Source organism: Rhopalosiphum padi, chromosome 3 (assembly GCF_020882245.1).
Source record: "Rhopalosiphum padi isolate XX-2018 chromosome 3, ASM2088224v1, whole genome shotgun sequence".
NCBI lineage: Eukaryota > Metazoa > Arthropoda > Insecta > Hemiptera > Aphididae > Rhopalosiphum > Rhopalosiphum padi.
This window is the reverse complement of record NC_083599.1, coordinates 35,469,796-35,484,077: the sequence shown is the minus strand read 5'-3', so window position 1 is coordinate 35,484,077 and position 14,282 is coordinate 35,469,796. Positions and strand designations below refer to the sequence as shown.

General features: G+C 29.6%; 1 protein-coding gene across 1 annotated transcript; it reads left to right on the top strand.

Moving 5' to 3' along the window:
- The first annotated feature begins 1,031 nt into the window (after positions 1–1,031).
- On the top strand, positions 1,032–13,689 carry LOC132927733 (dynein intermediate chain 3, ciliary-like). The gene is made up of 10 exons (XM_060992319.1): positions 1,032–6,357; positions 6,416–6,577; positions 6,889–7,153; positions 9,711–9,964; positions 10,732–10,887; positions 11,683–11,891; positions 11,987–12,122; positions 12,204–12,350; positions 13,032–13,202; positions 13,378–13,689. Exons 1-10 carry the CDS (start codon positions 6,184–6,186, stop codon positions 13,462–13,464), a joined length of 1,761 nt encoding a protein of 586 aa, XP_060848302.1. The 5' UTR covers positions 1,032–6,183; the 3' UTR covers positions 13,465–13,689.
- The last annotated feature ends 593 nt before the right edge of the window (positions 13,690–14,282 follow it).

Sequence of the window (14,282 nt, the reverse complement as noted above, 5' to 3'; positions counted from 1 at the left end):
TATTGCTGTTTTTGTTTTAATGTTTTAAATGGTATTCAGCATGAAATGTTTAAAACAATTCACAATCCGTGTAAAAATGTGGTCACGTGCTTGTATAATTACGACGGGCCCACTCTATTTACGGACACAAACCCAATAATGGATATGTTTTTTTATATATAATATATATATATATATATATTCGTCTGATATCGTAGTTGTAACGATTTTCCGATATGCAAAGGTTTTGCCGTAACAATAAAACAATTAACTTAACTATTATAGTTTTTTAACCTTAGGCTAAGCTGACGTCATATTTCACCAACAATATGCTCGTATGACTGTGATCAATATTCTACGAAACTACGTGTACAATAAATTATAGTTATATACATATTAAGTACGCTTTATGAAATAAAATATAACTTTCTTATCGACACTCGACAGATACATTCACATAAAATAGCTTTCAGTATTTCACCCGATTGTATTTTCCCTATGTAACAATATAACAAGAGTGCGATTTAAATTCTCTAAAAAAAAACAAGAAAAATGGATCACAAAAATACAATTTAACGCATAAATATTTTTACAAAATCTAAAAAAAAATGGTAACCGTTCATTTTTCTTAGATACTTTTAACAAAATTGTTTAAAAAATCTAATGAAGATAATTGAAATTTTATAAAATGTATAATAATTTGTTATATAAGCAGATTAAAGGTTGCGTTTATAAGTTTAATGGCACGTATTATGTTTATGTATAAAACAAGTTTTGTTGAAAAAAATGTTTTAAGATATTAATAAAAAAAAAAAAAACATTTGTGTCCTGGACTAATAACTATAATGTGACTAACAGTATACATATTGTTGTTTTTCGATGTATCGGTTTTTTTTTTTTTACAAAAGAACATATTATTATTTGATATTGTTATAGTAATGTAAATCTATATGATAATTTTTCTTACATAATAAAAGTTGTTCGATCAATAAAAATGCCTAATATATATGTCAATATCCCTTATTTTTTCAATATAATATAGATTTGGAGCAGATGCAGACCATCGGTTATCGTTTTGAAGATCATCTCCTCTGTAGACATAATTTTTTTTTTATACTAAACACATTAGATATTATTATATCAAATATACGAAAATGATTTGAAAACGTTACCCGCAGAAATCAAAACGGTCGCGTCAAAATATGAAGTGCTTATTGTGTAAAGTTCGAGTGTTCGAGCAAATATTATAGGTCTGTGTAAAAAACGCGGTTTTAGATATGCCACCGCGTGGGCGGGGTAAGATATCACAGGCACCTGTTATTAATATAGCGTGTTGTTTATTTATCCGCTGGGTGGACCGAAAAAAATGCATGTCCTTGAGGAATGCGACTATGTGCCCGGGTTTTCGACGGTATTATTATTTTTTTTTCCATTCCTCCTCGTTCCACCTGTAATTATAGCAGTATTGTTACACCGCGTCGGCGGGATACGATTGAGTAAAACATTATACCTACACATCACTACTATACACTCGCACCGCACACGTTTTTACGTATATCGTACACGGATTTGGGAACAAACGGAGAATTAGTTCGTTCAACATCGCTGCCACTTAACGAAAAATCCACGATACGGAATTTTTTAGCCTCTCGTTTTTTAATTATAGTTTTTTTCTTTTATTTTCCATAACAAGGGAGAGACCCGGCCCGGTCTATACTAAAAATACGATAGGCAGTACCTATTACCACGGATACCTACATATACCTAATAAAAAAATATTGTCCCTCAAGGCGCGCGCGTACGACCGCACATGACACATAACGCGGCGTGTTGTGTGATAATGTATGTAATTACGGGCGGGGACGGATCGACGAGCTACTCCTTCTCAACATTCATTTAACAATGTTTATACAACATTCTTCGGAACGCCTACGAGACGCAGTTAAGTGCGAGTGCGCGTCGTAACCCGTATAATTTTGTATTTTTTTTTTATTATTACGCAGTAGGTAGGTATATATGGGTTGTGTTATTATTATTATTTTATCATACGTGATTTTCCACGGACGTCTGAACAGAGTGTATAAATGGTACGCGTCGACTAGACGAAGAAAAACGTCTATAAAAACCAAAAAAAAATAAAAAAAAAATACCGCCAGTCGACTACGCGATCGTTGTACTAGTGCGTAATATCATTTAAATATTAGTGTTGTTCGACGTTGCCGAGGTGTTGAACGCGTCTGTTACTCGCCGTGTACCGCGACACGCCCATGCGTTTTAGTAGGTACACATATAAATACACACGATATTTGTGCACACGACGACAACAACAACTACAATAATAATAATAATAATAATAGTAATGGGCAATTATTTAATAACATACGAATTTTGGCGGTATAGGGACGTATACGGTCGTGATTAAAGAACGAGTTAAACACGATAATAATATAATATATTCGCATAACACTCGGCGGAGCGACGACGAATTCGCCTGCGCCGTCGTGTAACACGCGCGCGCGAAAACGAATCTTCTTTCACCTACGATCGTCCAACGCCCCGGAAAACTTAAAGCGGTTAAAACTATAATATATTTTATCGTACAAAGTATACGAACCTAATCCGCCGATTATCGACTTTGAAGTTTTTCATACGCGCACGAGAGAGTTTCCTTTGCAAAACGTTTCATCCCATTCTATGTTATTTACATACATAATATAATATTACGGTGGTTAATATTCACGGGACGCGCCGGCCCCGTAAAAAGTTACACGAGTTATTTCCGTGTTTTAATACGATCGGTGTTTTAATAATTTCGCAATAATTACAATACCACCGCTTTGAGTGCGGATAAATAAATTACGTAGTTAATTTTCGAATTTTTCCCTTTGACTCGATACATAATATTTTACATATACTTATATATATATTATTATGTACGGCGCGCAACGCGTCGTGTTATAATGCGAAAATCAAAAAAACACTTCTCCTCCGTTTTATGTTCAATATGAATTTTCGATTTTTACCCTAAAGGTATCTACCTACATTTTAATAAACCGTTTTGTGTTCAACAAACACTTATAACGGTTCCGCGCGTTTTGAAAACGCACACTATATAATAATATTGTATGGGGTACCATCGTCCTGCTCATTATACGGCGATAGGGACTAGGGATCGTGATTGGTTCGGTTTTCGGTGTAATAAACATTTTACAACGATCGCGTGGCAATTGTTGCCCCGAAATATACCATGAATACATATTATTATTTATTACATATCACGTTGTGGGGAAAACGTACGAGTTTACACGAGCGTTCCACTCGCAGTGCGATTATACAAACGAGAATAACGTATTTTTAGCGTGGCATTTAATTTTGGTGTACACATGTAAGTAGAAGTTATAAATATTTTTCTCATTGACTTTGATCGAATAAGGATTCTTTTATTGTATCGTACGATATTATATTATAACACACTTTAGGAAATGCTGCGTTTGTTGATTGTGTGTGACCACGTATTTTGATAACGTCGGCCCCTTGTGTGTTCAACTCCAAACTAGGTTAATTGTGAAATGCATCTGGTTTAAAAAAGTGTATTCTTCTTTGGCGTTGTCAAAATGCTACAATCCTTGAGTCTTTGTGCTAGAAAGTTAGATCGAGCTTAAAAAGGTGGTGTAGGTGGAAGGGGGAGAAAGAACATTTTTTTTTTAAATAATCGAGAAAAATAGAAAAAAACGGTGGTACTCGTTCTGATGTATCGAGTGTACCTTATAATTGAGTAGATGATGTATTAAATTAAAATTCAATGATAAATCATTACATACAAAATCGATTCTAATTAGATGCGGTCTGTCAATCAAAATATATTATTATAATATATTTATATACTAATTATGTATTAAATGAGGTAATTTGTTTTTCAATTAGTAACGCGGTAAATTTAATTAATTTTCACCAAAAACACATATTGTATTATGTTCTATAAAATGTATTTGTTTTAAGCAACTAGTTATTAGACGTTGAATTTTTAATTTTTTCAAATTATTTTAATTTAATTTATTCTATACAATGTCATGTACATCATAAATTATTTATATATTAATTTTTAAGTCTATACTAACCCAGATACCGTAAAAGATCACGAGTAAGTTCTTGGCATGATAATAGTTTAAAATTAATTATAACATTTTGAAAATATCTTTGTGGGTAGCAAATATAAATATATGTAATGCCGAAAAAACCCAATAATTAAAATCGTTTTTTTTCCTTATTCAAATATTCAAAAATTTGTCAAAATTGTATATTTCTAATTTTATATTTATTTAGATAGTCCAATAATCAATTCCTCGTACATCGAATAAATTAATCCCTTGTCGAGTGGTATAGAAATTAATTATTTAATAACTCGTATAAAGTATTCATGAGTATTGACCGTTATTATATCTGATAAACAGTAGCCGGTGTACGGTAGTTGTAATATTGTTGATTGTTACGATGACAATTTTATTGAAAATGTATTATAGTATTAAACGTTTCAATATAATACATACATATTTTTGGGAAATTTGTGTTTAATTTTTACCTCTACGCTTCTGCCTTCTCGACATTACTTAGAGCATTACGATTTGAGACATAATTTATGGTACAAAAATGTATTAAACTAGATAATAGATTCTAGTATTTAATTATGTATATAAAAACTATCTACGAAGTATCTAAACAAATTATACATTAATATCAAAAAATATGTGAAGAGATAATAATACAGAAAAACGAATAATTATATTTTAAAACTAAACATATAGTTTATGGTTTATAATCAGAAAACAGGTGAGTGTAAGTAATACTTTTTATTCTTTTAAAATATATAATAATACGATTATTATAATAGTTATGCGTGTTATTATAGAGCGTATGCCGAACATAATAATCTATATATCTACGTAATATTATAGTGTATATATAAGTACTCGTTCAAGTGATAGATGCCGATATGGGATGCGTATATGTTATTATTATATCAACGTAATGATGTATTAGGTTAACTAATCTAAATGATACATTAGATGAAAACCTAGGCAATTAATAAGTTCAAGCCCCCTCGGCACGTACCACGCGTGCCGAATCAGCCCACCCAAGTCAAACGACATTGTACGAGTGATGCCGTTAAAATGTGAGGTTAAATAGTGGCAATAATGTCTGAGTATAAATGATGAAAAATAATAACCAGAGGTTACATTGAGTAAAGTTATTATAAATAAGCATTCTGTATCTGCTATGATTGCACTATATATTTTTCTGTTTCAGTAATAAGCGCCAGAAGTATGTGCTCATTTGATATTGTTGTAATATTGGTCTTATTGTGTGCGATTAATACGATTATGGTTATTATGATATTGTATATTTATTTTGTACTTAAATTTTTTGAAATTGGTAAGAATTGAATTTTTTGATTTGTGTACCTATATAGTTGTCATTGTATAATAATAACGTAGTGAAATCATATAAAACATATTTTTAAATAAATAACAATATTGTTAAATAAAAAATAATAATGCTTACATATTTTTTGGGAAATGTGTGTTTAATTTTAACCAAATGCAGGTATCTGTTAATTACATAATATATATATTAAGAAAATTGTTTTTATTTTTCACTCTGTTTGTTTACACATTAGTTTGCATTTTACTGGCTTAAGTGGGTAGAAATACAGACGTTCTTAAAATATATACTATATAATATATATTCATTTGTGAGTATCTTTTCGTGTAAAAAAATTCTAAATTGTTTTCAAAATCGTTATATTATAAGAATTAAAATACATTATATTTGGTGCACACGTGAAGTATGGAAAATGTAGTCTTAGAGTACTTCTTGGGTTACTAATGTAAATGAAAAATACTAGTGTATTCAACGCGAATGGACACATTGAGTGAAATCGTCTAGGTAATACGATGATTTATCAATAAAACATATTGTATGTAAAAAAATATATAAAATACATTTAGTAGGTACTTTATGTATTTATAATTAATAAACTGTGACTATGACGACCATTAGTACGTATAAAAAAATATTCAACGAGTTATTGCTAAAAATACGAGTAATTGAGTCTGTTTAATAATATATAATTTTTTCCTTTTATTTATTTATTTATTTTTTGTCAAAAACGACAATTATCGCGTGCTCTACTTGAAACCGTAAAAAATGTATACGTACGAAAAAAAAAGGAGTGATTACGGCAGACAATGCCGATTCCACAACACTGGGCCAACAATGATGATAGATATGATGCCAGACCTCAGCTTGGAGGAAGATTGGATACAGAGGAATCCTGTTGACAAGACCACTATCGAAACCATCAAATGGTCGGAACACGAGGTATAATATGTTTTTCACGAGTAAAAAATTACGATTTTTTTACACTGTGCGTGTCTAGGCCAATACGATACGCGTGAAGTATGTGAATCGCGGAATTTTACATAGGGAAGGCGGCTGGCCGGTTGACGTACACCTGGACGATCCGGAACAAGTATCCAGATTCAAGCGGAAAGCGGAAAAGGATAAACTGTATTTAGAATCGGTTAAGACGTTGTCAGTCGTATGTAAATATATTTGCAAAAATAATATCTTCAAATACCTGTAGTATTAAAATAACGCGAATATTATATTATAATAATACTACAATTCCCACGTCCCATTCGTTTTAACAAAAATTAAATAATGTATGTTTTATTCGTATAATAAATAGAAAAATTAGTCGTGATACAACGTATCGCACAGTATACTATAATAATCCTCACTTATGATATACCATACGTTTTTAATCTATTAAATAAAATAATATTATGAAGAAACATTTTATTTATACCCACGTAAATGAATGTTCAATAACCGCGTGACTAATTTCAGCTCACCGAACACTTCATAAGACAAAACAATGCAATAGATATATTCCAACCATACTTTACCGATCCAAAAACTAAAGAATTTCGAACACAACTTCCGTCTCATCAGACGATGGCGATATTGTTAGACCCGTGCGATTCGGTGAGACCGGTACGTAACATATCTTGGTCGTCGGAAAACAGCACGCACATTGCGGTCAGTTACTCCGAAATGAGATTCCATATGGACGATCCGAATAACAGTCCTAACTCCTACGTATTTGACACGGGTAAGGTAGTAAATATTTAAAATTCATACGATTATATTATTATGTTATACATCTACCATAAGGTTACAACAGTAATATTAGTTTACTAATTATTACCGAGAAAAAAAATCGCCACGAAAACATTTTCAGTAGGTGTCCGAGTAGCAGTAGTAGTAGCCGTGTTAATAAAAATAAGAAAAAGTTTAAAATGACTTTTGTCTTATAAAATAATGGTTTAATGAATGGGGAATTTTTCCATCTATATTGGTCTATGGTTAACGGTAATTTTATTTTTATTATTTTATCACACATAGAAGGGTTACTGCGTACTATACATATTCAACACAAAATAACGAGTTAAAACGCATTTTATATTTTCGAAATAAAAAGCGACGGTGCAAGACGTGTTATAGGGAATTAACACACCTCTATATTAATAAGGTACCCCAAAATACGCAGATAATTGGTTTTTGAAAGTCATTTCGTAGCTAAATTTATACGAGTTAAATTAAATTAATCAGATTAAAAATAATGGTGGACCCTATTTGTACTTATTTCGTGAATCGATAAACATGACTATGACATTGTATTTGTCAGCGACCGTTTTAACCACACGCTTCCAAATAAATGAGGATGTCTATATGAAAAGTAAATTTCATATGTTGCTGATTATGTTTTGGAAACTTTAAAACGTTAATATGCTTTGTAGGAATCGATCAACTCTTATTAAATATATACATATATAAATATTATATTATATTAGGTATATTATAAACACAAATATTTCATAATTCTTGCAGGGTGCCACAAATAATTATAAAATATGATTTATTTAATAACAATTATAGTATTTAATTTTTAACTATCGATAAAATCTCAATGGGTCTTAAAATTTTGAATTTCCAAAATGTCATTACAAATAATTCTTATACATAGGTTAATCATTCCCATTATAGATATTTTAGAGAAGAAACATAAATAAAAATAGCTTGCCGCGTTGTCAACTGAAAATTGTATTAAGTGATCATTTGTACTTTTTATTATGTAAAAATATAACATTTTAATGAACAATTTAAAATATGTAGTATCAACTAAAATGTTAAAAGGAAAAAAGGAAATTTTTACGCAAATCCAATTTTCAACGAAATGGATCTCGTTTTTTTGATGTAACTCAAAATTGAATAACCGTTGATACTTGAAATTTCCACCAAATGTTTATTTTATTGTTTTTATTTACGATTAAATTTTAAAATTATTTTGAGCTATTTATAAGAATATTTTATATTAATAATTGATTACAGGACTGGACGGCTTGATTGAAGGGGGTTTTCAACAACACTGCTTCACATATCACATAATAATAACTATAAAATATTATTAATACAATAAATGCATTATTTTTGGAAAAAATTATATCAACCCACTGGCTACTATAATACTAAAGTGAAATAAATTAATTCAATTGTCACATAAAAAATCATGATCACCTTGGTGACATAGTCTGATAAACTATTTCTGCTCAGAATCGGTTTTCGTATACAACGAACAATGAATTCAAATATAATAAGATCTATAATCGTGAACCACTCAACGCCTAATGTAGGTACTACAGCTGAGTGGTACTCACTTACCTACCTTTTTAGAATATTTATACTATTTTTTCTTAAAAGATTACAAGCGTCGACAATGAAAACAGCAATAATAACAATAATTGTAATTGTATTGATATTATGGTTATGTGTGTTTTTTTCCATTTTTGTGTTTGTCGTACTTTTTTTGAGAAATATAAATGCATTGTTTTCATCTTATATTTCTTGCTAGAAATTATATCGGGTGTGTGGGTCGAAAGTAAAAAATTCTCGGTACTTTTTAAAATAATCAAGAGAATCTAAAACAAAATTTAAAAAAAAATGAGAATTTTTAAGCAAAACCAATTGATTTTTGTTATAACTCAAAAACGAATAACTTTGGATATTTGAAATTTCCACAAAATCTTTGTATTATATCTTTATTTATTTGAAATATTTTTAAGTTATTTATAGAAATTTGAAATTTTGAATCTATTTCGAAATGTTATTATAAAATAGTATTATTTTTTAAACATTTTATATTAGTTTAAATGTCTAAACCAAAAAAGCCCCTCAGTCGAGCATAGAGGGGAAAATATGGAAAGTATGAATAATTATTAATTTGTTTTAATAAATACAAAAATTATATTGTTTTTTTTTGTAAAATCGTTTTTAAAATGTTATAAATATTTTAAGAATATTAAATGATAATAAATAAAACTCTTAGTAATAAAGGCATTAATCGAAGGGTGGGGCAATGAAGGACTTTAGTATAGGACTATAATAAACGTACACTATAATTGGCATACTTAGCTTAACTATAAATTATTACTACCAAGAAAATGTGAAAGCTAGCATCAAATTCTGGACTTAATAAGTATTACATTTTATTCGGCAGACGTATATTTTATAAATAATAAATTTGATTAATAAATATTTTTACAAATTTTTATTTTTGATGAACTTTCTTAACATACATTGAATGATGTATGAATGTTTTGACTTTATAGAGATGTTTACCTTTCCATATTTTACGATGGAGTCACGATGCCCGATCACTAATATTAAGTTCCACCACAGAGACGGACAACTACTCGCTGGTGGCTTAATGAATGGTCAGGTCGCGTTGTGGGACATGCGAAACAGTTTTAAAAATATTGGCATCAGTGAAATAAGAAATGGTCATAACGATTCAGTACTTAGTCTTCAATGGATTCAATCCAAGACTAACTCAGAATTTATGACAGCTTCCAGAGATGGTCAGGTAAGTTTATATTAATGAATGATTGGGTCAAATTTATCTATTATCAATATAAAAATATATTGTCCACATATTTGATTATTTCAAAAGATAAAAGAGACATCCTAAACGAAGTGATGGAATACATCTGCACTTAGTAATTTATGTCTAGTTAAGTGAAAAATCGTCAGAAGCGTGAAAAATAAAAAAATTGTACTAGTATCGTATCAGTTTTTAATTCAAGTTCAAACTAAAAAATGGACTCACCAAAACTATTTTTTTTCTGTTGAAATGTTTACTTGCCAGAATGTAATGAAAAAAAAATAATTTGTGAATTTATATTTTACAACTAACGTCTAGGCTCACTAGGGTGTGGACATATCTTTAATAATAAAGTCCATCATATTTTGATATATTTGAGTATGGCCAAATTGCACTTATTTTAGTTGAATATTGCACTTTGGTTTAAAAAATGTAATGGTAGAACTGCACTCGGGTAAAAAAGCAGATAGTGGTCAAACTGCACTTGGGCTCAAAAAAAGTATTTCAATAAAATGATCATGCATTTTAGGGGGTAAATCATTTTCCGAGGTAAATTAAGTGGTTCTTCTACGTAACAAATTTCCACGTTTTTTCCATTTTAACTCTTTTTTTTGAACGAGTGCAGTTCAACCACTACCTGATTTTTACCCGAGTGCAGTTCGGTCATTACCTTTTTTCAATCCAACTGCAATTCGACCATTTCCTTGTAGGTAATAAGTGCAATTCGACTATTCCGATGTATTTTACAGATCATATGGTGGGATATCAGAAACCTCAAAGAATCTACGGACAAATTGATCTTAGATTTATCGAGAACTGAAGAAGAACCGGGATGGATTCAATCGGGCCGGACTGATGGAGCCACTTGCTTGGAATACAATTTTTCGATTCCAATACGCTTCGTGGTACGTACACAACTGTACAAGTGTTTACACGAGATAAACATTCTATAATTATATTAAAATTTTATTAATTAGTATTGGCCGTCCTTCACAAATGATCGTAAAAACAACTGATAACTAAAATAATGGTTATTTTTAATCATACAAAATAAAACATATGATAATTGATATAGGTACATGGACATACGTTTTACATAATTTGATTATTATATTTAAAAATTAAAATACGGAACTCAGCTGAAAGTAAGCGGGAATAAAATGTCATGAAAACCACGGAAACTTTAAATTTTATTTTTGGTCGCGTTTGTTATGATTTTACCTGTTATATAATGTATGGTTAAGATTAAGATACGAAAATAAAAATTTCAGTATGTATAATAGTACAAAATATTAGCATATTGGTCAGCATAATAATAGGTACATAATTGTTATTGCATGAACGACTTAATATAAAGAGACAAGAGTTTTTTCTAAATATTTTTATACGAAAACCATCTATTATTTTTCACATTGATGAAACAGCATTTGAAATTGACATATATATTATTATGTCTTCTGGCTAAGGTCGTTCTATAAATGTGTTCGACATGGAGAGCATTACTATGACATCACGAACCACCTGTAGATAACCTAATAAATCATATGGATAAAATCAATATTGAATGTATCCCCATGCAGTAGAGATAACAATTTAGTTTTTTTTATTTAAAATATAATATTACACTTATAATTGCAAAAATTATTTATTTTTATCTAAAAATGAAAAATAAAACATTGTTTTTTATTATTTAAAAGTAGATTGGCACAAGCCATGGAAAGGTGTTTGATGGAAACCGTAAGGGCAAAACAGCGTCTGAAAAACTACCATTTACATATAAATGCCATCCTGGCTCCATACGTGCATTGAGACGTAATCCGGGGTATTTAAAAAACTTTTTAACCGTCTGCAATTGGCAGGCAACTATATGGTCAGAAGAGGTAAAGGAATCACCCATAATGTGGACTAAGTACATATATTATATAAATAGCAATATTAAAACAGTAGAAACAACTAAGTATTTTATTATACACGTCATATTATTATTATATTTTACTATTATAGACATCACAATGAAAGATTAACCGACGGCCAATGGAGCAATTCAAAGAATTCAGTTTTTTATTTGACTAGATCCGATGGGTTCATGGAATGTTGGGATATCTTACAGAACCAACAAGATCCGATACTTTCAATTAAGGTGCACAAGAACCGTAAAACAGAGATAACGAGACAACGAATAGAAATTCAATTTATATTAGTTTTTTTTTTTTTTATTTAGTTGGCCGACAAGAAATTAAATTGTATTACTTGCCATGAAAACGGAACACTGTTAGCCGTCGGTGATGACTGTGGTAAAACACGCGTGGTTGAAATGAACGATTGGTTTGTGACTCCCGGACCATATGATAGAGTTCGATTGACAGCTGTGAGTCGCGTAGTATAGGTTATAGTAGTATAAGTTATATTTTCAACAAACTAAAGAACACATTCTTTTTGTGACCACCCCCAAAAAAGAGAGTTATTTGAAGCTTAGAATTTTAAACTTTAGAACTATGATAATAGAAAATCTTGATTGGTTATAGGTCTCTCTTAAATTTATTTTTAAACGGTTTTTTTTTTTTTATAATTGATATTTGAACTTTTGAAATATATTTTCATATTTTATGTTTTTAAATTAAGTCACCAACGTTATAAAACTAATAATCTCACAATTACATTTTTTTCCTGGTAGGAAATTAAATTAAAAAAAAATAAATTGTTTAACTGAATTTTCGTAATATTTATAATTTTGTTAATAATATTTGCATATTGTATACCTACTAGTACTAGTAAGGAAATTATTATTATTTTATTATTTTTCATAATATATATTATCTACTATTTATTTATTATTATTTTTTTTTTTTATTATACCATTAGCTGAATTTAATTTTAATTGAACCTAATTATTAAATTCTTACATCTTGAATGAAAATTTGTAGAAAAATGTTTGATATCTGAAAATAGTTTAATGATTCGTGTAGAAATTAATATAAGCCACAGATATAAATATTTGTCGGGAATACAGTTAACGACAAATTTTAATTTTTTTATTATTGATCAATAGATGTTTGATAGGCAAAGTAGACTAGAAAAGATCAGGGAAGGTAAAAACCGTGAACAAAAAACTAAAATAAATTTCAAGTCAACTCATAATAACGATGATTCTTGGAAAAAATCTGAATTATTAAATACTGCAGCTGGGGAGAGAGATATATCCGAACTCGTTGAAAAAATGGTGAGTTGTAATTTTATGTTTTTCAATAATCAGCTGCGAGCATTGCGTATTTACGTACTTTACGGTTAATTTATTAGTATAGATTAAATAAATTAGTACAATTAGTATTTAATAGAATAAACTGTTAATATATAACCACCAAAAAACGGATGTAGTCTATGAAACATAAATTCAGTTTCAGTGCCAAGATTCGCTTAATGAAATGACTGAAGATGATATTACGGAAGAAGTTACATCGGAAGAATTTGCAACTGAAGAATAAAAAAACTGGATATTTTTTTTCCATTTAATTATCTGGCTATTAGATATTGATTTATATTAGATACTTACCAATATATAATATAATAATCATATTCTCAAAATAATCTAATTTTAGATTAATTACCTAATTAGATTCATAAAAATTGTCAGTATAAATAACTGTGATCAATCTGTAAATTGTTCAAACTGTTTAATATTGATAATAATAATAATCATGTTATTTTTTTGTTGAGTTTTTTACTTATAGGACTCGGGAGTACCTACTCTTTTTAGAGCTACTTGAACTACCCTGCTCTAATGACTTTATCAAATGAATTACTTCCATCCTCCTACAATTTCTTATACCATATGACGTAATGATGAATCGTATGCAAGTTAACAAGACCTGTTTATGGTAAAAATTTATTTTCATGAAAATCTTTTATCGCATTAAACATCTTTCAAATGTTATTTGCAAACGAGTTTACCTGTCCATACAATACACAGAGCATACGTAAACAGTAAATTATCTGTGGCGGCGTATTAACTATTTATATTAAATAATACAACACATATACGTCCGCACACGTCCTGTATAATAATATTATCATGAATACCACTAACATTGTATATTTTCGTTGTTATATCCGCGCATTTTTTTTTTTTTTTATTTTAACCAAAAATAATATTACAATATAATAACAGAGCGCTTGACGCTCATTCGTAGCGGCATCAGCCGGCGTTGCTGCCTCGGGTGAGTTTCTTTTAAGTTTCAGAGTTTGCTTTGTATGTTATGGATAATATAATTAGGAAACACGTAAGACCACCATAACGCATCGA

Bases quoted from the DNA above. Each gene is read 5' to 3' on its own strand.
- LOC132927733 (XM_060992319.1), top strand. From the start codon at position 6,184: ATGTATACGTACGAAAAAAAAAGGAGTGATTACGGCAGACAATGCCGA. The intron at 11,892-11,986 runs GTACATATATTA...TTACTATTATAG, and splicing joins TCACCCATAATGTGGACTAA to ACATCACAATGAAAGATTAA. The intron at 12,351-13,031 runs GTGAGTCGCGTA...ATTGATCAATAG, and splicing joins ATAGAGTTCGATTGACAGCT to ATGTTTGATAGGCAAAGTAG.